At 42.4% G+C, this 23,509-nt stretch overlaps 1 protein-coding gene across 5 annotated transcripts in view; it reads right to left on the bottom strand.

Moving 5' to 3' along the window:
- Positions 1 to 2,861: 2,861 nt before the first annotated feature.
- LOC143525530 (NACHT, LRR and PYD domains-containing protein 3-like) overlaps positions 2,862 to 23,509 on the bottom strand; it is a 63,863-nt gene continuing 43,215 nt past the window's right edge. For 3 of the 5 annotated variants that reach the window (XM_077019597.1, XM_077019614.1, XM_077019606.1), the window contains exons 12-14: positions 13,923 to 14,096; positions 4,383 to 4,429; positions 2,862 to 4,298 (exon numbers count right to left, since the gene is read on the bottom strand). In XM_077019597.1, coding sequence (XP_076875712.1) covers positions 3,766 to 4,298; positions 4,383 to 4,429; positions 13,923 to 14,096 — 754 coding nt within the window. In that variant the 3' untranslated portion in view covers positions 2,862 to 3,765. Of the gene's footprint in view, positions 4,299 to 4,382; positions 4,430 to 11,006; positions 12,618 to 13,922; positions 14,097 to 23,509 lie in introns of those variants that run through there. The other 2 variants (XR_013133698.1, XM_077019622.1) reach the window with 2 other exon arrangements.

Raw genomic sequence — 23,509 nt, 5'->3', positions numbered from 1 at the left:
AACAGTGGCGATTGCTCTAAGACTGCAAGGGATGCTCAGCTTCCCCTAAAATGTCAAAAAAAGTGATCAAACATATACTGTTGTGTGTACATGTCATTGACTAAATATGCGCTACAACGCGCTCAACTTTTGTTCAGAATCAGCTTCTTATCACTGGTAACGACGCGGCTTTCCTCTCACTCAGTCCCGCAGCTTCACAGTGCTTTAAAAGGTGTGGACGCTGAGTGTCTACAGAGTTCAATAGCGGAGCAAAGAGTGCAGCGAAAAGAGACAAGCCATTGGATAATTGCTGGGCTTTGTCCCGCCCATCGGACGCTCAGCGTCTCTGGGGGTCTATGGGGCAGTGGACTGGCCTCGGCTGGCCCGGACGCTCAGCTTCTGCATGATGATTGGATGATCTGTCTGATGCTGAATCCCTTTTTGATTGACAGCGAAATGAGCGAATCAGCGATCTTTTGGAGTAAACCTACGCGGGAGCATTTAATTTAAATTTTTTTAAATTTTTATTCTGTTCCGAGTTGAACCGGAGATTTTCCTAGTCCTCTTAGCGGCATTTTCTTCGTTAAAAACGACTAGCGACAAATCAAGCTTCTATTTCTGGTGGTTTTTGTTGTAGCTGCTTGTGTTTGGAGACTGACTTCTATCACTCTTTCTGACACATTGTTGGTACAACAGGGTCACAGATCATTTTCTTGAAAAGGAACGGAGGGTAGAATTTACATATAAATAAAGCGACACATTTTATGATGTAGGCCGAAATTGAGCTTCCCCTCCTTGAAAGACCAGCATCCGCCACTGATCATGAAGGACCCCTCCCATCCTAGCAGGACCCCTCCCATCCTAGCAGGACTCCTCCCATCCTAGCAGGACTCCTCCCATCCTAGCAGGACTCCTCCCATCCTAGCCACTGTCTGTTCTCTCAGCTGCCGAGTGGTAGGAGGCTCAGAAGCTTTAAAGCCAGAACCAGTGGGCTCAGAGACAGCTTCTTCCCCCACGCCACCAGGATCCTGAACAGCCAGTAATCTCGGCTCTGACTAACCCACACCCCCCATTACATGCATGAGCACCACAGCACTTTATTTCACACTGCACCTCTGCACTGCTGGACTATTGGACTTAATAATACCAACCTGAGACAATACTCTACCCCTGCGCTCCCATATACTCACTCCTTACCTTGCTCTAACATCAATACAGCATCATACTCACTGGGATTACAGGCACCTGTATACAACAGTATAATCTCCATAACCTGTTACATTCATTTCCATTCTCTGTGCAATATCACATGTATATTTATTATATTGTAGATATCAAAAATTACAACAATACTTACTTTTATTTTCAAGACATACAGAGTAAGCTTTATATGTACATACACTAGTTTAAATTGTAATTTATACATCTTTTGTAATATTGTTGCTGCAAATCAGCCCCGTCGACAGGGGGGGACAACCGGGTCTGTTGTCCCGGGCCCTAGGGCCAGGGGGGCCCATCAAAGAGCCCAGCAATTTATTTTTTATTTAAAGTCTATAATTTTTAAATAATCTTGAAATCTTTCATTAATATAAAATTATGTACTCATAATAAGCTCAATGGCTCAAATATATATGTTTTTTACCTATCTGCATATTTTCCATTAAGTGTATACACCCCCGCCTCCCACTGGAAAATGGTTTGATCCAGCACCGACTGTAGCCGGCCAGTATCCGCCCAACAGCGGGAAAATCAGTGGTGGATAGTTAAAGTAAATACAGAAATTTGGAGCGCAGAAAAGAAAGGAAAAACATTTACCTGACGAATTTTAAAGTTGCATTGTGTTCCAGGTTTGAAAAGTGCTGGAATTTAGGGTAAAGTACTTGAAAATGCTTGAAATTGTAACTACTTCGTTTCACAACAAATAGCTGTCTGACTGAACAGTTCTCGTGAAGACGTTAAGATTGTGCATTTTGAAAATAAACAACCATTAAATAATGTGATAAAAAGCGAATTATTTCGAATCATTTCGAGTATATGTATAAATATTTAACTTAATTAAGTTTAACGTGCTGGAAAATATTGAAATGGACCTTTAAAGTGACGTTTAATTCCACCTTATAAAGGTATATGAACCCTACAAACATGACTTTGTTCATTGCGCAGAAGCGCGGCGCGCGCGAAGTTACAAAATTCGAGAGGTGTACGACCTCGCGAACCGACAGCGCGCGAGACCCTCGCGCACGGGCGGAGCCACTGCGATTACGTCATTTTCGCGCGAACCCTCGCGCTGGGGGGGGGGGGGGGGGGGGGGGGGGGTACATGAATCTTTCTTGTCCCGGGCCCCAGCAAGACTGTCAACGGGCCTGCTGCAAATTGTGGAACTTGCACACAAGTTTTTCACTCACCGGGGTACCTGTACTCTGGTGATGTGACAATAAATCTGATTTGATTTTGATTCATGTGGTGCGTGGAGCTCCAGCGAGTGGGTTCAGACTGAATGATGCTGTGCTGGAGGAGGCCAAGTTCTTTTACAACTGTTTTCAGATTCTGCTATGCAAGCACAAAGTGGCTGAAATGTTTATCAATGTTCTTTAGCTTGGCATTAATGTCCAAATGACGTTAAAATTCAAATAAAATGTCTGTGTGGTAGTTTTAGAAGTGAGCAAAAAACTGAAAAGTGCACTGAAAACAGAGAATCGAGAAAAAAAAACAAACGTGTGCTGAAAACAGTGAAGCAAACACACTTAACTGTGTGATTCTTGTTTCTCTGCTCTCACTGTCACTGGTTTTGCTCGGTTGTTTTGCTCAGTGTGTCTTACTTGCTCAATTGAACCTCATCTTTGCTCTCTTGTATTAAAGACAGTAATCTCACTCCATAGGACTGGAGTTTTCAGTCTTTCTCTTTAATGGACAGAAGTAAGCAAATGTACATCACACCAAAACATAAAACAATTTACATAAGTGGCAATTTAACCAGCAAAATCACAAAATCCTATACTTTGCGCAGTTATGATACTGTATATAAGGGCTATTCAACTATATTTTTCTGCGGGCCAGATTTGGCAGAGTGCTCTGACCTGTGGGCCAGACAATTTTCAGACCTATACCAATACTGTCATAGTGGATGTAAAATTGAAGCAAACGAAGATTGTTAAGGGGGGGTTTGGGGTGGCGAACGTAATTTGTTGGGCCGCCAGTTGAATTGCCCTGCTGTATATCAATATGTGGTTGTACTGGACACATACCGGAACTGCAGGGAAATTTCTGCATAAATGTAAAATACTGGATAAAACAGTAAAATGCAGAAGCAGGTTCTACACTGCACGGTTAACTACTCTGCATGTAATCAAAGGACTTTATTTACCCCTAAACCTAGAAATGTAGAGAAGATAGAAACTGTTGAGACAAGAAAAAGAGGTGAGAGAGAGAGAGAGACAGATGTGTGTGTGTGTGAGAGAGAGAGAGAGGTTTTGTTCTCCAGTTGTGTGTGTAGAGGAGTGTGTGTTTCCATGGAGACTCGGGTGTTGCTCCAGTACACAGGAGGTTATTCTAGCTCACACACACAATGTAGAGAAGACAGCAACTGTTGAGGTAAGAAAAAGAGGTGAGAGAGAGAGAGAGAGGTATGTGTGAGAGACAGTTCTGTTATCTAAGGGTGTGTGTGTGTGTGTGTGTGTGTGTGTGTGTGTGTGTGAGAGAGAGAGAGAGAGGTTTTGTTCTCCAGTTGTGTGTGTAGAAGAGTGTGTGTTTCCATGGAGACTCGGGTGTTGCTCCTAGGAGGTTATTCTAGCTCACACACACACACACTGAGGAGTCAGAATAAACCCTAAATCCTGCATAGAGGGGCTCAGTGAATGTGGAGTGGAATGTGTGTAAGTGTGTGAGTGTGTGTGTGTGAGAGGAGACGCTGTAGAAGGACAGAGTGGCGGCCGGCCAGTCCAGATACACTCGTACTCTGTTGGAGCTGGAGGGGCCAGAGATACCTGTGTGGCTCTTATTGTGACAAACAGAGTAACCGTTATTAGAGCAGTGCAGCACCCAGGACTTTATATTGTATCCAAACCAACAGTCATCACTGTGTCCTTTTCTGCTGATTCCTTTATATGTCACTGCTATATCAGCATCTCCACTCCACTCAGCCTCCCAGTAACAGCGTCCAGTCAGACTCTCTCTACACATCACCTGAGTACAGTAATCAAATCTCTCTGGATGACCAGGATACGTCTGCTGCTCCTTCACACGCATCACCTTTCTGTTCCCCTCAGACAGAGAGAGAAGTGTGTTTGCTGTGTTTGGGTCCAGTGTGAGTTCACACGCATCTGCAAATAATAAGAGACATTAGAGGAGACCACACAAATACTGTGTGTGTGTGTATGTGTATTAACTACATAACTGCTGCTTACATTTTCTTAGTCCTGGTTTGAGTCTGATCTTCCCTGCATGATCCACCCTAAAGAACACACACACACACACACACACACATAATATAACAGGACTGTCTGTCTCTCACAAATATGCACCTAGATAACAGAACTGTCTGTCTCTCTCTCTCACACACACAAGCACCTACATAGCAGGCCTGTCTCTCACACACACACACATATCCACCCAGATAACAGGACTATCTGTCTGTAGATAACAAGACTGTCTCACAGACACACATGCACCTAGAAAATAAGTGTCTCTCTCTCACACATACACCTAGATAACAGGTCTGTCTGTCTTTCACACACACACGGAATTAGATAACAGGACTGCCTCACACAGACATGCACCTAGATAACAGGATGCACATCCACCTCGATTACAGGACTCTGGCTGTGTTCAAAATAGCCTACTACATACTGGATACTGCATACTGCACTCAGTATATACTGGATACTGCATACTGGTCTTTGTAGTAGTATGCAGTACAGTCTCCAGTATGCGACAGTATGCATACTACGTGGTCACGTGAACGTAGCGCTGCATGATGGGATGCAGTACACCACGAAGATGGCTCTGTTCACGTACTAGAATATTTTGCGGAAGTAGTATGTCATCCAGGGATGTTTCGCGTACTGGAAAATTTTGTTTTATTCGCATACTGCATACTGATTTGGGGCCCAAGCAGTACACGAGTTGAACACAGCCTGTCTGTCTCTCTCTGACACACATGCACCTAGATAAAAGGACTGTCTGTCTCTCACACACACAGGCAACTGGGATAACAGGACTGTCTGTCTCACACAAACATGCACCTAGATAACAGGACTGTCTCACACACACACACACACACACACACACACACACACACACACACACACACACACACACACACACACACACACACACATATCCACACAGATAACAGGACTGTCTGTCTAGATAGCAGGACTGTCTCACACACACATGCACCTATAGCAGGACTGTCTCACACACGCATGCACCTATAACAGAACTGTCTGCTCTCACACACATGCACATGCATCTAGATCTAAATTTCTCTCTCTCTCACTCACTCACTCACTAACTAGTGTGTGTGTGTGCGTGTGTGTGTGTGTATTCTAACTGCACAGATGGGTAAATGTGGAGGACAAACTTCAATTGTGGTGAAAAATCACAATTGACAAATGTGGCTCATTTCATTTCATATTGTCTAGAACTAATACATTTCATGTTTGCTACAGACTAGGCAAGACCGTCAAAAATAAACACTTCTAAGCTGTGCACATGTCTATCTTAACAGAACACTGTAACTGAACTTATTAGACATGCACAACAGCAGCATTCTTGACCAATAGGATTTCCTGGCTGATTATAACTTACACCTTTCAAATTAAAAGCTCCAGGAAATACTTCTACATTTAAATCATCATCATTAGATTATCATAGTAAACACAAAATATCACCAAACAAGTTTTGTAATTTGGCTCTTGCAGATGTGTACCTGATCCTTTCTTATGGTGGCTTGCTAGTGATGGCAAAGCTAGCGAGTTGTTACTTCACTGTAACGTTCAAACGTAGTTGGCTAGATAAAGTGACAAACAGCCAGAATAAACCAGATCAAACTAGATAAAGCCAGATAAAGTGAGTAAACAGCCTGACTAGACTTTCCTGTAGAATTCTCACACTTCTTGTAGACACCTGGGTTTTGGCAGCATTAGTTAGTTAGATAGTTTACTAATGTACCAGTGTAAAAGCTGACAATAGTGATGGGCAAGTGAAGCCTCATGAAGCTATGAGTCTTTCCTAACAATTGTGATTAGAAGCTTCAAGGCTTCAGTGACGGTGACATCTGGTGGACAACTGAAGCTACAGCAACCTCTAAAAAGCATCACTGAAGCAATGACACTGTTTAAATCCTATAACAGCAATTAAAGTTCAGAAGGTCATTCAAGTGATTTGATTTGAATATAATCAAATGATTATATTGTCATTATAATAAAAAACACAGATGTTCTCCCCCATACTCTACCACATTCCAGATTATCCCATCGAATAAATGCAAATTATATTAAGGGTTAAATGTTGGTTAAGGGTGATGTGTAATGATACATCTTATATAGTTGGTATGACACCAAACCTCTCAAACCTGTCAAGCTGTTATTGACTCAGAACGCATTGAAACGCGATGAGCCAGCACCACACACTGAAAGACTATGAGCCAATGAAAATCTTCGAATCATTTTAAAGTAACGACGTGCGTGACACTGGTGTTTTGATACAAGCTGCAACACAGCGTTTCAAATCACTCCACTTCAGGAAGATTGACACACGCTCCGAAACCTCTGTGTCATTTGCTCAAAAAATGTTAATTACCTGATTTAAAAAATCATCTAGATGGACATAATCAGTGTTATGAATAATTCATAAGAGCAGATAGAGAATAATAGACTAAGCTCTAATCTGTCAGCATTGCACTGTAGTCGCTGACAATATACGCAAATATATTTCCAATGTAGAAATATTACTACGTCATGGTAATAAACTGTTTTAAATGTCTTTACTACCTCAGCAGACTGAGTGAATTTCTTCTCTGATTAAGTAAATCTTGTTAAATGATACGTTTCCTAACTGTCTTCTCTGGGTACAGTGAAGCAGTGAGAATGTTTTTCCACATAATTTAAGTAGAGAAACAAACTTGCTCCACAAACCTCTTCACTCTCATCACATCCTCATCTCTCCTCCACCTCATCTGATACTCTGTGAATTACTCTAATGACTCTCCAGCCGCCATGTTTCAAACACTCACCTGATCTACCTAGATCTACTATAAGCTACTATAAGCTTAAAGTAGATCTACTAATTGGCTGAGGGAGAAAGAGGAGGAATCTGATTGGCTGACCGAGGAGGAAACCATGGAAACAAAAATGCAATTGGTTCTATTTACGTTGTGAAAGTGTATTTGTACCCAGACTGAGCGCAGTAGGGTGACGATGTTAATGCAAAGAGGAGAGACGCTGTTTCCCCTTTAACATCTGAATGTTGCCATCGTTATAGAGGTAATTGTAACATAACGTAATGTAATATACATTTGCATTCAATAACAACACGTTTTAAATGTAAATATCAAACTCACCACCAGCTGTAGAATGTACCACCATTCAATATAACACAGTAACATCACATTGCACAACAATTCTCTATTTCACTCTCTCGCTCTCTCTCTCTCACACACACACACACACACACACACACACACATACACACACACACAGTCTAGACTTCACAGATTACATTCACTGCCTTAGGTGTGGAGTCAAACCTTTAAAGAATATTCCAGGATCAATAATTAAGTATACTGATTGGCTACTGATAAAAGTAGGTGTGTCCGGGGAACAGCTCTCTGTCTCACAGCAAACTTTAAGGCAACCAATTAAAGAGCTTCTCCAGATGACATGATTGCCAAAAGTTTAAGGACCTACATAGACTCCCATTAGTCCGGCGCCCCACACACAGGAAGTATTCACCGTATTTTGCCACGCCCACTTTCAAGTGTGTGTTTCTTCCGCCTTTGTGTTAGAACTTCCGGTCAGCTACTTGGATAGCTAGCTTGCTAAAAACAGTTCAAACAAAATGAATACAATTAGATGGGAGGAGACCAGAGAGGCAATAAGAGGTTCGAATGGGACAACACTGCCTCATCCAAGTTTAATAACACAGTGGGTGGATGATAAGAAAAGGTGGCCTGAGGTTACTTATGGCGACCTTTTTAATTACTTTGTACTTTCTGAAGGTGTAGACAGTTCGGCAATGAAAAACTATAAAAGTACTGAAGCGTATCAGTACCTACATAGTGGGAAGGTCGGCCGTGTATTCCTACACAAGGATGGCGACTTTATATTTCTAAAAGCCGGTGTAAACCCAAGTCAAGCCAGCTGCCCCCACTCTGCGTGGGTGTTAGTTACAGCCCAAGGAGTGGTGGAGACGACAGGGTGTTCCTGTATCGCTGGCTTGGGGAGATCCTGCAGTCATGCCGCAGCAATTTTGTGGAAGCGTATATATTTTTAAACATTATGTCCATGTGCACAATTATGACAGCCTTTCTCTCACACGCAGTCTTGCGAGTTTATGTGTTGTTGTTAATTGCATGTGACTTTAGCTAGCGTTGGCTTACACTTTGTTACAAAAACATGCTAAGGCAAAGCTAGCTAGATACGTGCTCCAATGTTTGTTCTTAGAAACACGTGCATAATTTTTTACTTTTTGTAACGTTTTAGATATTTGTAGTTGGCTGTCAAGAGCACATGACTTTAACTAGCAACCCTTACACTTTTCTACTTCCGTGTGCTCTGCAGAAAGTAAACAAGTCATGATCTGTTTTAAAGAACGTTCTTTCAGTTTAGTTTACCAATATCCGATTTTTTTCAAGTATTTGCTGTGTGTCTATATAATATAATTTTTTTTTCTTTTTAGGACATACACAGCTGCTGAATTGATGTCAATTTGTAAGTAGAATAAATCTCTTAATGATTCCATGAAGAAAGGTAAGTAAACTGAGTCCAGGTAAGTCTACATGTAACACACCATGTATCTATAGTCCAGGTAAGTCTACATTTAACACACCATGTATCTATACAACATACAGAAATGTCTGTTGCGTGGCTTTTTTAAATATTAAAACTGTCAGTTTCTCCTGCTGTACACCTGAGAACGGTAGGTTAACTGTCCTCTCCCAATGGAGGGAACAGCATGGGTTGCCAGTCTTCCAGGTTTTTGGTGTGGGATTGACTTTTTCTGATGTTATACACATTTATTCAATATTTAATGCATCACTTACATTATTTGGTGTGAGTAAAACATAATAAAGCGTTAATCTCGAACCAAATGCATGAAGCTTGGCAATCGTATAACATTTAATATCACAATAATCTAATTAATAACATCTAATCACTTTGCTTGCTTGGAACAAAGGTAAGGCTACAATTAAGATGACTTTTAAAGGTGCTTAAACATCATGTTGGAGTGAATGTCACCAGTTCCATGTGCAAAATTGATAAAAACCATGTCTTGTAACAGGTTGAAAATGCAGTATCAAATGGACTGACAGGAATTGGCTGCACTGATGAACAGCGCCTTTGGAACATCGGCACCCAAAGGAACCTTGCTCCAAAGCTGTTGGCTGATATCACTTTTTCCCATCACAAAGCCACCAATCCCTTCCAGACACCTGAAGTAAGGCCTAACCATTTACCTCTGCCTCCCACCCCTATTTTTCAAACCCAGGATGAACTGAAAGAAGGTCTGAAACATCTGAAGCTGCCTGTCTCAAGCCTTCTGTACAAATGTGTGAATGCTGCAACAGAACATTCACAGCACTCTGCTGCTTTACCCCATGCTGTCCATGATGGTACCAACATCTGCCAAAGATGCATGTCATTTTATGAAACCTTTGTGGCCATCACCGCAGACAAATGCCTGACTTTGGAGAAGATAACACTGGAGCAGAGTGCATCCCATCTGTGGCATGACTCTCGCAAGGTGAGAATTACAGCCAGCTCTGCAAAGAAGATTCCCATCAGAGACAGCCCTCAACATTTTCTGCAGGAGCACATCTACCCTAAGTTCCATGGCAATGCAGCAATTCAGCATGGTATAACGAGTGAGGCATTAACTTTACAGTGGCTAGAAAGCTGCGGATACACTGTCACTCGCAGAGGCACAGTTTTGTGCACACATGAGCCCTGGTTGTCAGCAAGCCCTGATGATGTATTACACACAGGAGAGCTTTTAGAGATCAAGTGTCCTCTGCTAAAGAGCAACGAGTCTCTTGAAGACCTAATGGGAAGCCAGAGGTATGATGTGAAGATGGTGGAGGGGACCCAACAGCTACAGCAAAATGGTCCACGTGGCTTCTACATGCAGGTTCAGCTTTGCATGTTGTGTACAGGTCTGAAGACATGTAAGCTGCTCATATGGACTCCATCACAGCAAGTTCTACTCCATGTCCCATATAATGAGGCTTTCTGTGCAAAGACAGTGACTAGACTTAGAACCTTTTATTTTAAGTATATGCTCCCTCGTGTGTCAGATGAGTATCAAGCAGGCCGCCTGTTGCTTTGTGCTAGATACACTCAGCTGTGTAAGTAAATTAGTTGTCACCTGTCTTTGTTGGGAGAAAGTAGATGCACTCTTTAAACATAAAGGTGGTACAAAAAAGGGTATTTAAGTGATGCCATAGAGGAACCACCTTTGGTTCCTTAAATAATCTTTTCTGTAATGGAGACTTTGAGTATGAAGAACCTTTCAAAGGCTTCACAAGGTTCTTCACACTCACAATCTCCATTACAGAAATGATTCTTTAAGGAACCAAAAGTGGTTCTTCTGTGGCATCACTCAAATACCCTTTTTGTACCACCTTTATTTTTAAGAGTATAGTAGGGTTAGGGTTAGTTTTATTTTTTTTTTAAGGAAATACTGAATTTTAGTAGAATAGAATTTAATAGAATATTGTTGGGTTTTTTTGTACAGAAACTGTTAGCTTAATAATGTTATTTGTAATCACACAAAGAACTCGCACAACAGCCAGATAGTTATATAAAATAAACAAGAATCATTTATTGGTGAACAGGTTGAGATGTATTTTTTTCTAAACATTGTAAACTTTTTTTCATCTGAATTTTGAAATTGTACTTCTGTAGATTTTGTAAAAATCAACAATAGAAAAAAAATTTACAGGAGAGGTAAGTCAATGGAAGCAGACTCTGCTTACAAACATGGTTTTACTGTTCATCTTCTGAGTCTTGAATGATGTCGCCACTAAGGTTACACAGGACTGCACAAACTCTCAGGATCTTGTAGAATTTAGGTGTAAGGCTAATTGGGACTGTTTGAGAAATGATTCTGAAGTTTTTCACTCTTCGTATGACCCATTCAACATGGACACATACATTGGCAATGCGTCTTGTGTGGGTGGTGTTTTCTTCCGAAAGTTGCATGCCTCTCTTTGTAAATGCTGGCAGGATGAGTTTAACTTTCCTTTCATACAGGAGATCTTGGATAATAAACCCTCTGTCGGCCATGACCTCGTCACCTGGACAAAGGTATTCCAGAAACCCAGAATTTGCAGTGATAAATTTATCACTGCATCTTCCTCCATATGCTAGTGAAATAAACATTATTAGGCCACAGGGTGCTATCGCGACAAGGTACTTGATGGTATTTTGGCCATAGTAGTGACTGTAAGACTCACCTCTTGAGACAAGGTTGTGTGGTTTCTGAAGCGGGGTCTCTGAACAGTCAATTACACATGTAGTTTTGGGATAATGTTCTCTAAAGCACTGTGGCATTGTTGCTTGGATTGTTTCCCTGGGCAGCCATGGGATGTAACACCTCATCTTTTCCTCCATGAGGTCCAACCAGCATGAAATCACCTTACTCACAATTGACTGTGATACATGAAATCTCTCCGCAATGTCATCCTGCAATAAATTTAGCCGAAGTTTCATCAGAGTCATCAGGAGTTGATCCCTGGGATGTAGCTGGAAGCAATTGTTGTAGCCTTGTGTCAGGTAGTCAGCCAATGTATTAAATGCATCTAGAGGCAATCCAGTGTAAAGGAGGGAAAGATGGTCACTTCTTAGTAGATCAGCATATATTTGAGCTAGTTCAGTGTACTGCGTTGCCTGATCACATAGAAGGGGCTGGTGAGATGCACTGGCAGCATAACTGTGGTCTGATATAGTTGGATCTTCCCACTGTGTTGATGCATCACGTTGTGTCTCAGGCGTCTGAACATTTTCCACAGTCTCCCCCACTACACTGCTGTTTAAAGCATCTGTGAAAGTAAGTAATCATTAAGTAAAATAAGTATTATATAAGTTAATATTATTTATACTATTTTTGCATTAGTGTACACTACTACATTTTAATGATTTTTTCATAAAATAGGCATTCTTGTCTACTTCTTTACTTCTTAAAATTACAAAATGAATGCAAGGAAAAGATGTGGCCACTGATTATAAAATAGTTACTTATCTGATAGCCTCACAAGCACCAATGCGTTTGCTTCATCGGAGCTTCATAACCGAGCCATTTCTCGGGATAAGGATGATCTGGTGTTGGTTTCCCCTCCACAAAATGATAAGAGCAGACGTATGGACGTTTGGGTGGATGTTTTAAATTTAGCGCCTTCAGCCATAGACGCAGGTCCTCTTCTTTGAAAGGCGGTGGATATAAGTTATAAGGTGCCCCACAACACTCAGATCTTTTCGAGCTGTGTTCGTAACACTGTTGGTGAAGCCAAGTTCTCCTCTTCTTCCAATTATTGTGACACCCTCTAACTCAGTGGTTCCCAAACTTTTTCTGCCGTGCCCCCCTTTAGTAGATGAGAATATTTTTGTGCCCCCCCTACACCCCCCCTGTACTGTCTCTTTAAGGGAGCGAGTTGAGCGTGCGTATGGAATATTGTTTTTTTAGCTTTCCGCCGTAGACCGAGTCAGACCACTACTCTTTAATTTATTTCTGTAAGTAACGCATTAAATGAGCTTTGGACAACTCACCAGTTCATGTATGAACAGTGAAGTATTGCTGGAGCCCAGGTTTATTTTGGTCAACCAGCAAATAAACGGACTAAGTGGAATACCACCAGCGCGAGTATTAGGGTTGAACTAACTCCGAAAAGCAAGCAATACAAGCATAGAATTAGAGTGAATAGATCTGTTTTTATGGATCGGTCACATTGTCCCCGATACCCGATCTAGAATTTTTTCAGATATTAATATCGGAATCGGTGCATCCCTAAACATGTGCACGTTTTACTTTCAAGCTCCGCGCCCCCCCTGCAATAGCTCCGCGCCCCACCTAGGGGGCGCGCCCCCCACTTTGGGAACCACTGCTCTAACTGAACATATTATGCTAGTCATTTTGTGTTTGTTGTCGTTTTGCGTATCCGTAGCACCGGAAGTTCTAACACAAAGTCAACCAAGATGGCCCTGCCCAGCGTTGTCATGGAAAATAGCGTGAATACGGTACACATATAATCACAAAAATTCAGTGGATAGAATTCTTGATCTTTTTTTAATGAACGATAATTGCCAGTATTACGAGTCTCATAATACTTTAGCAATATATAATTCACATAAGTTTATATGTCTAAGTAGAATTTTTTCTCTGGATAATTTGATGAGGGCAGCACCCCAGTGCCCCCTACTGACGAGCTGCCACTAGTGTCAAGTATGATACTGTATGTAGGGCAGTCATGGCCTGGTGGTTAGGGAACTGGTCTTGTGACCGTAGGGTCATGGGTTCGATTCCCAGACCATGACTGAGGTGCCCCTGAGCAAGGCCCTTAACCCTCAATTGCAAATGTAAGTCGCTCTGGATAAGGACATCTGCTAAATGCCGTAAATGTATGTATTTTAGGAATTGTGTCATGTGTGCTGTTTCTATGTATGATACTGTTCTTCTCACATTTGGAGTGTGTGTTCACACCCAGGATGTTTAAGGGGATTCTTACATACCTGAGTGTGTCCAGTCTGCAGTGGGGATCCTCCAGTCTAGCAGAGAGCACCTTCACTCCTGAGTCTCCTGGGTGATTGTAAGTCAGATCCAGTTCTTTCAGGTGTGAGGGGTTTAAACTCAGAGCTGAAGCCAGAGAAGAACAGCCTTCCTCTGTGACCAAACAACCAGACAATCTGCAGAAAGGAGGAGAAAAAGAGGGAGAGAGACAGTGAAGGAGATACATTTGCAGAGCAGCCAGTATTGAGCGCTGGAGAGGCCAGTAACTGTAGTGAAGGCTTCACCCTGTGCTTTATAATAAACTACTGTCATGGTGAGGTCTTATATCCATTCCTCAACTATGATCCTACACCAAACACCCTCCACAATATTAAACCTAATAATCCTAAACTGCTTAGCTCTGAGCTTTGATATAATGTTGTCAAATGTGTGTGCACAATAATAATAATAATAATAATAGAATTTTATTTATAAGCGCCTTTCAAGACACACAAGGACACTTTACAAGGGAATAGGCAACAAGAGATTAAATAAACTAAAAAGGATTAGAATAAGTCACAACAATTTAAAATAAATCATTAAATAACTAAAAACATTAGAAAGAAGCAGCAGATGAGAAAAGGGACACACATATACATAAACACGGACACATGTGAACCTACATATTCAAGAAGGCAATACTAAAAAGGTAAGTTTTTAAGAGCTTCTTAAAAGTAGTTAGGGATGTACATGTGCGGAGATAGAGGGGGACAGAGTTCCATAACTTAGGACCAACAACACTAAATGCTCTTCCACCATACGTGTTGAGTTTAGGACCAACAACACTAAATGCTCTTCTACCATACGTGTTGAGTTTAGGACCAACAACACTAAATGCTCTTCTACCATACGTGTTGAGTTTAGGACCAACAACACTAAATGCTCTTCTACCATACGTGTTGAGTTTAGGACCAACAACACTAAATGCTCTTCCACCATACGTGTTGAGTTTAGGACCAACAACACTAAATGCTCTTCTACCATACGTGTTGAGTTTTGCAGTGCGTACGGATAGAAGGTGAGCATCTGCAGACCGAAGTGAGCGTGATGGTGTATATGTAGACACTAAGCCAGAAAGGTAACAAGGAGCCAAACCATGCAGGGATTTAAAAACCAAAAGTAGTATTTTATACTGGATACGGTAATGAACCGGTAGCCAGTGCAGATCTTTTAATATGGGGGTAATGTGTTCCCATGTCCTGGTGTGCGTGAGTAGTCTAGCTGCCGAATTCTGGACATACTGCAACTTCTTGAGGCTACTCATAGGGAGCCCAATTAAAACAGAGTTACAGTAGTCAAGTCTAGAAGTAATAAAAGCATGTATAAGTGTCTCCGCCACTGAGTCAGTAAGGGAGGGGCGCAGTCTGGCGATGTTTTTAAGCTGGAAAAAGGCTATTTTGGTGACGTTCTTTATGTGTGCATCCAGAGAGAGTGTGGAGTCTAAAATAACACCCAAATTGCGAACCTGTGCCACCGAGGATGTGACGAAACCGGGAAGAGATATACAGTTGTGATCAAATTTATTCAACCCCCACTGAAATAAAGTGTTTTGGCCAGTTTGACATTGATTTTGATCATTTCAGTCATCTTATTTACAATTATATCAAAGAGGCACTTATAAATTAGACAAACATAACATAATATTTATGATGGAATAACCACAAATGTCTTTACTGTGCTCACATCATTATCAGTTTTATTCAACCCCCTAGTGACATTATTTTTTAGTACTTAGTACAACATCCTTTTCCAGTTATGACAGCTTTCAAGCGTGAAGCATAGCTTGACACAAGTGTCTTGCAGCGACCTATGGGTATCTTAGCCCATTCTTCATGGGCAAAAGCCTCCAGTTCAGTCACATTCTTAGGCTTGCGCACTGCAACTGCCTTCTTTAGGTCCCACCAGAGGTTCTCAATTGGATTTAAGTCTGGTGATTGTGATGGCCACTCTAGAATGTTCCAGCCTTTCATGTTCAACCATGCTCTAGTGGACTTGGATGTGTGCTTCGGATCATTGTCCTGTTGGAAGGTCCAACGTCTCCCAAGCCGCAGGTTTGTGACTGACTCCATCACATTTTCCTCCAAGATCTCCTGGTACTGAAGGGAATTCATGGTACCCTGCACACGTTGAAGCTTTCCTGTACCATTAGAAGCAAAACAGCCCCAAAGCATAATTGACCCCCCGCCATGCTTCACAGTAGGCAAGGTGTTCTTTTGTTCATAAGCCTGGTTCTTCCTTCTCCAAACATAGCGCTGGTCCATTGTCCCAAACAGTTCTAATTTAGTTTCATCTGACCACAGTACACTGTCCCAAAACCTTTGTGGCTTGTCCACATGACTTTTGGCATACTGCAGTCGACTTTTCTTGTTCTTTGGGGTCAGCAAGGGGGTGCGTCTGGGCGTTCTGGCATGGAGGTCTTCGTTATGCAGTGCGCGCCTTATTGTCTGAGCTGAAACTTCAGTGCCTACATCTGACAGGTCTTTTTTCAGTTCCTTAGCAGTCACGCGGGGATTTTTCTCCACATTACGCTTCAGGTAGTGCACAGCAGTCGCGGTCAGGATCTTCTTTCTGCCACGACCAGGTAACGTTTCCACTGTGCCCTTTAACTTGAACTTGCGAATGATACTTCCGATAGTGTTTCTTGGAATATTTAACAACTTCGCAATCTTTTTATATCCATTGCCATTCTTGTGAAGAGCAATAACCTCTTCTCTTGTCTTCTGGGACCATTCTCTTGCCTTCACCATGCTTGGAAACACACCAGTAGATGTCTAGAAGGAGCTGAGTATCACAGTCCTTTTAAATCTGCCTAATTGGTGCTTATCATGCTTGATTGCTGCTCGTTGACATCCACAGATGTTTTCAATACCTGATGGAAAACACTGGAATGAACCTCTGTTCTTAGGAGTGGTAGTCGTAAAGGGGTTGAATAATTGTGTCAATGAAGAAATCACAAAAAGGCCATTTAATACTTTATGACAAAAAAATTTGATGCTATCTTAGTTGCATTTAGTTCTTTAACAAGTCCTTGTAAGATTTCATTATGAACACAATTACAAATGTGCACTGAATTCCATAAAACCCTTCGCAGCATTGGGGGTTGAATAAATTTGATCACAACTGTAGTTGGTTGGCCAATCTTCATGAGTGTGGAGGGTGATGCCACAAGAATGGCTTCAGATTTATTACTGTTCAGTTTCAGGAAGTTGTTATTCATCCATTTTTTAATGTCAATTAAACAGCTAACCAATGCATCAGGAGGCAATGGGTCGGAAGGCTTCGTGCTGATGTATATTTGTGTGTCATCTGCATAGCAATGGAACTGAAGACCATGTTGCCGGATAATATTACCAAGTGGAAGCATGTAGATGATAAAAAGAAGGGGGCCTAGAACTGAACCCTGAGGGACACCGTAGGAGTGAGACAAAGTGTCTGATCTAAAACCATCCAGTGAAACGAACTGCTGCCTGTCCGTGAGGTATGACCGGAACCAGGCCATTGCCATGTCAGTGATCCCAGTCCAGGATTCCAGTCTGTGGAGCAATGTGTCATGACAGACAGTATCGAATGCTGCAGTAAGATCAAGGAGGACAAGGATGTTCACTAGTCCAGAATCAGCTGCCAGCAGTAGGTAATTCATGACTCTTACCAGGGCAGTTTCAGTGCTATGATTCGTTCTAAAACCAGATTGAAATTGTTCAAAGAGGTTGTTAGAGATGAGATGTTCTTTAAGTTGAACAGAAACTACACGCTCGAGCACCTTACTCAGGAAAGGCAGGTTAGATATGGGACGGTAGTTATTAAAATCATCAGGGGTAAGTCCTGGCTTCTTTAGTACAGGAGTAACAGCGGCCAGCTTTAAACTGAGAGGAACTGAACCGGTACTGAGAGAAGCATTAATGATCTTGGTGATCGGTGAACAGAGTGTTGTCAAACATGCTTTAACTAGATGAGTAGGCAGGGGGTCAAGGACACAAGTGGATGCTCTTGATCCCTTAATAAGCCTGGTAACAAAACTCTCTTCAACAGGGTGAAAAGCGGAAAGAGCATTATATAGTTTAGGTTGAGGTTTAGAGGAGTCCAAGTGGCAGGTTATATGTTGAAATTCTGAGTGAATATTCCTGACTTTCCTGGTAAAGAATGACAAAAATTCACTACAGAGAGATGATGAGGGGGTTAATGGAAACTTACTAGCGGGCTGCAGCAATTTATTTATTGTGGAGAACAGGGCTCGGGGATTTCCCTGGCAGTTAGCGATGTTGGAGGAATGAAAATCTGCCTTAGCCATTTTCAACGCAGTTTTATATTCAAGAATATGATCATTATATATGATCACAAGCACTGAAAAGGTGGTTTTTTCATGTCATTTTAATATTGGGGTATTTGTCATATGTGTAAATGAAATTAAAAGATATTGGCACATTTTCTTTCACAGTAGTGTGGATGTGGACGTCTGGATTTGGAACAATAATAAGACACTTAGGGGCAGAGCCGTTTTACAAGCTGTGTGTTTCTGTCAACTCTATGTAGGTGTGTGTATGTGTGTGTGTGTGTGTGTGTTTCCATAAATACCCACTTACTGTTGGACAAAGACTCAGTCAATGAAATGTAGTTCATGTATTTATTTATATATATTTATTTTAACAGGAAATATTTGGAATTAATTAAGAAAGAAAGACCTTCTTAGACCTTTATTTATACAGGTAGGTCCTATTTGTGTCGTCGGGTTGCAGCATGAAGGACGAGACACGGATCCTTGCTTTTGCAGCCAACGTCACTGCTTTATTTAACAGAAGCGCAAGACAGCGCACACATAAACACCTACACATACACGTAACGTGGAGAATCAGACAACGACAAGCACAAGACACTGCGCGAACGCACATTAAATAGACAGACAACATGAGCCCAGAGTGATTACGAGACGATCCACAGGTGGGACGGATGAACACACACAAACCACACCCACGAGAATCCACTGACGCAGACGGCAAGACGCAGACGACGTAAACACACGCCCACAGGGAAGGGTTCGGAGCTGTTCCGTGACAGAACCCGCCACCAGGGGCTCGCTACTTCCGGAGCGTCCGGCGCAGCTGGAATGCCCCGAACCTACACCAACGAGCAGATCCGAAGCTGCTGGGTACACGAGCCTCCGAGAGCCGTCACCCCCGACGGCAGGACCGCCACGAACCCCTTAGAACACCCTCCCTGGGAAGACCGGGGAAAACACGTCACCGAGCTACCCTCATCCTCCGTATACAGGTCGCTGTCCGTGCCCTCAGACACGCCCGAGTGCGCGGACGGAGGGTAGTCTTCCTCGCCTTCTCCGTAGTAGATGGTGGGAGCGGAATATAAGGAGGGTGGATAGTCCCCTTCGCCCTCACTAAGGTCGTCTGCAGAAGCAGAGCCAACGGAGGGAGGGTAGTCCAGCCCCTCCTCCTCGCCTTCCCCATAGTCCACCGTGGGGGCGGAGCAGACCGAGGGAGCCGGGTCCACTCCTCCGCAGTAGTCCACAGTGGACGCTTCGCCCACCGACGGAGGGTAGCCCTCCTCCTCGTCCGAGTCCTCTGCCTCAGAATCCCCCTCTCCAAACTCGTTCTCTGGGATCTTCTCCACACCGCCGAGCGCAAAGGAGCTCACCCGCAGGGGTGAAAGCTCCCTGGACGAAGGGGGGTGGTACGTCTCCCAAAGTCGCACCGCCTCCTGGCGGAGCTTCTCCGCCGCCTCGGGGTTGTGGTGCACCCTTGCCTGTCATAGCAGGGACGCACAGACCGGGTCCAGCTCGAGCTGCGCCAAAGTCGGCGGGGCTTCGCGGCGCGGGGGGGAGGAAGAAGAGCGGTGGTGCCGCTTGCTGGGCTTCTTCCTCTTTTTGAGCTTTGCCTTGTAGCCTGGCATTGTGTCTCGTTGTCGGCTTGTCGTTCTGTGACGTCGGGGTGCAGCATGAAGGACGAGACACGGATCCTTGCTTTTGCAGCCAACGTCACTGCTTTATTTAACAGAAGCGCAAGACAGCGCACACAGAAACACCTACACATACACGTAACGTGGAGAATCAGACAACAACAAGCACAAGACACTCCGCGAACGCACATTAAATAGACAGACAACATAAGCCCCGAGTGATTACGAGACGATCCACAGGTGGGACGGATGAACACACACAAACAAACCACACCCACGAGAATCCACTGACGCAGACGGCAAGACGCAGACGACGTAAACACATGCCCACAGGGAAGGGTCCGGAGCTGTTCCGTGACACTATTGAGACTTGGCGTCTCATTTACAAGAGAGACCTGTTTCCAATACAATATAAAACAACAATTAAGCTAAAAAATAACAAATAAATAATATACATATTGTTCATACACATCATAAAACAATGTACAAGATATAAAAAAATTACAGTAACTAAATAACTAATGTAGGTACCATGCTAAACCAGCAGGTGGCAGTACCACTGGCAACACATGGAACAACACATGGAACTTGCTTTGACGGAAGTAAGGGTGTGTCTACAGTTCAGGTGTTTAAATACCCTGAACAGCCATTCATCTCTCTCTCTCTGGTTTGACCAACACATAGGTTAGACCTATTAAAGAGAGGCTCCGTAATATCAATTCAATTCAATATCTCTCTCCGTAATATCTCTCTCTCTGGTTTGACCGACACATAGGTTAGACCTATTAAAGAGAGGCTCCGTAATATCTCTCTCTCTGGTTTGACCGACACATAGGTTAGACCTATTAAAGAGAGGCTCCGTAATATCTCTCTCTCTGGTTTGACTGACATCGAGGTTAGACCTATTAAAGAGAGACTCCGCCATTTCTCTCTCTCCGGTTTTGTTTGAGAGCACGCGAACTTTGGTACGACTAACAGCAAACAGCTGAAAGTCGTATTAGTTAATTAACGAGCCCGAGTAACGGTGTAATCTAACCAGCAACCGATCAACGTTACCACGGAAACAGATTCACCGAACTACTTCAATCAAGCTTGCTAATGCGGCCACACGGACTGAAACAAAGGCGATCAATTCCCTGTAGTTAAACCGTGAACGAGACTCTCATTCCTGGACTTCATATCCAGAAGGACGTTTCCCAGCACACCTGGATGACATCGCTTTATCAACGAGGAGCCTGCGGTGGAAATTCCCTCCTAATTCAGGGAGGACGACGACACTACCCCAAATCCTCAACACGTGAGACTCTTAACGCTGGGCATAGTTTATAAAAGGGCAAAGTTATTTGAACTGTAGAGTTAACCAAACTTTCTGTTAAACATTCTGAATGTGTTTAACTTTATTTTCATAATCTTCATCAAGATTTGTATACACAAAGCTCTCTTTGCTGTGCATGCCACCATCTTTTATTTATCTGATTAATGGACACACCACATTAATTTTTAGTTATTAAGCCAGCTCCATTACTCTTTGTTCTGACCACGTTGGAATAAACCAGCTGAGCTCATTAACACAGTCGCGCTGCTCTACCGTTTAAAGTCGGCGCCATTTTAGTTGCTTTGTTCTCTATAGGAGAACTGAGACTACAACCCCCGCCTCCTCACACGCACAAGCGCGTGCACACATTACACTCCTCCCCTTTTTATATACACACACACACACACACACACTAAATACCTAGTCTTCACTGTAAATATACTGATCCTTGTTGATGCTGTTTGTGTTTTAGAATAGTTGGTTTTAAATAAATGTATCATTTATTTTCACCACATTGTCTGTGTTGATGTCATTCAAAAGTGGTTGATGCCAAAACCTCCAAAGAATTCATAGTTAAATCCTTCAGATACCAAACCATTAATTACCTTTAGTTGATAACTAAACTTGTGGTTCTGGTATAATTAGAATATGAGACTGATTAATAATTAAGGTAAAACAAATTATATCTACTTTTAAAGGATTAGTAGGTGAAACCCCTACACTAATATTCATAAAACATAGCATATTTATACAGATTAATAATTACATGTGCAGATATCTATAAATCTCTTCTCTAGAACTTTCAGCAGAGCTTTGAAATCTCTAAGTGTGACCAGACTGGACAGCTTTAATTCCTTTTGAAGCAAGTTCCAGCTGGAGGGACCTGAAAAAGAAAACACCTTTTTACCAAGCTCAGTCCGCACAGAAGGAACACTACAAGAGATAAAATCCTGGGAGCGAAGGCTGTAACATTGCTCTTTACCAGAGAAAAAGGTAAAAAGGTAAGACGGTGCCAGATTAAGAATAGATTTATAAATAAATATGTAAAAATGTAAAAGCCTGCGGTTATATAAGGAGGGCCAGTTTACTAAGGGGTATAAGGTACAGTGATGAGTAAGGGATCTTGCACCTGTAATAAATCTAATAGCCCCATGGTAAGCAGCGTCCAACATACGTCGCGAGGAGGCAGAGGCATTCGTATATATTACATCTCCATAATCTAACCTACTTAACACTGGAGCTCCTGAGATTTCAAGGTTCTGAGGACATCACCCCTCCTTCTCCTGCCCAATTAGCAGGACCATACATATGTTAATTTCAGAGCAAGACAGGAGCAGAAAGACAGGCAGGAGCTCTGTGGCAGGAGCTCTGTGGTGCACCAGGTCTAGTCTGTGTGCAGTCTGTGTGCACCAGGTCTAGTTTGTAGTCTAAAATAAATAAATAAAGTTTAGCCCTGTTTCGGCGTTATGTGTGAAGCGCTACATATTGACATACGTATTATTTAGAGCGGTGAACCATTATCATTAGCGTGGTATTGGCGTTATGTATGAAGCAAGCGTCTCAGATTTTCTTGTGTATGCACTTCAATAGCGCCACACATTTACATGGCTGAACCAACCATTATCACGGGTCCATATTGTTCCCGTGAAACACATTATCATTAGCGTGGTATTGGTGTTATGTATGAAGCAAGCGTCCCAGATTTTCTTGTGTATGCACTTCAATAGCGCCACACATTTATATGGCTGAACCAACCATTATCACGGGTCCATATTGTTCCCGTGAAACACATTATCATTAGCGTGGTATTGGCGTTATGTATGAAGCAAATGTCCCAGATTTTCTTGTGTATGCACTTCAATAGCGCCACACATTTACATGGCTGAACCAACCATTATCACGGGTTCATATTGTTCCCGTGAAACACATTATCATTAGCGTGGTATTGGCGTTATGTATGAAGCAAGCGTCCCAGATTTTCTTGTGTATGCACTTCAATAGCAGCAACAAAGTAATAAAGGTATAGTAAAGTAATATTTATTTTTACATTTACTTATTTTTACTCATACAGCATAGTAACATAATATTTTTTGCAGTGTTTATGCTTGTGTTTGACTGATATTTCGTTTGTGTAAATAAGATATTTCGTTCGTGTAAATAACTTAGCGTCATTTATTTATTTTTACTCATACAGCATAGTAATATAATATTTTTTGCAGTGTTTATGCTTGTGTTTGACTGATATTCACGGATTGCCGTGAACCATTATCACGGGTCCAATCACCTTTTATTGTTCCCGTGTATGCAGGGGATTAGCCCGGTTTCGGCGTT

Source organism: Brachyhypopomus gauderio, chromosome 1 (assembly GCF_052324685.1).
Source record: "Brachyhypopomus gauderio isolate BG-103 chromosome 1, BGAUD_0.2, whole genome shotgun sequence".
In the NCBI taxonomy this organism is placed as follows: Eukaryota; Metazoa; Chordata; class Actinopteri; order Gymnotiformes; family Hypopomidae; genus Brachyhypopomus; species Brachyhypopomus gauderio.
Note: the sequence above shows the minus strand (reverse complement) of the source record. Positions and strands in the feature narration are given on the sequence as shown.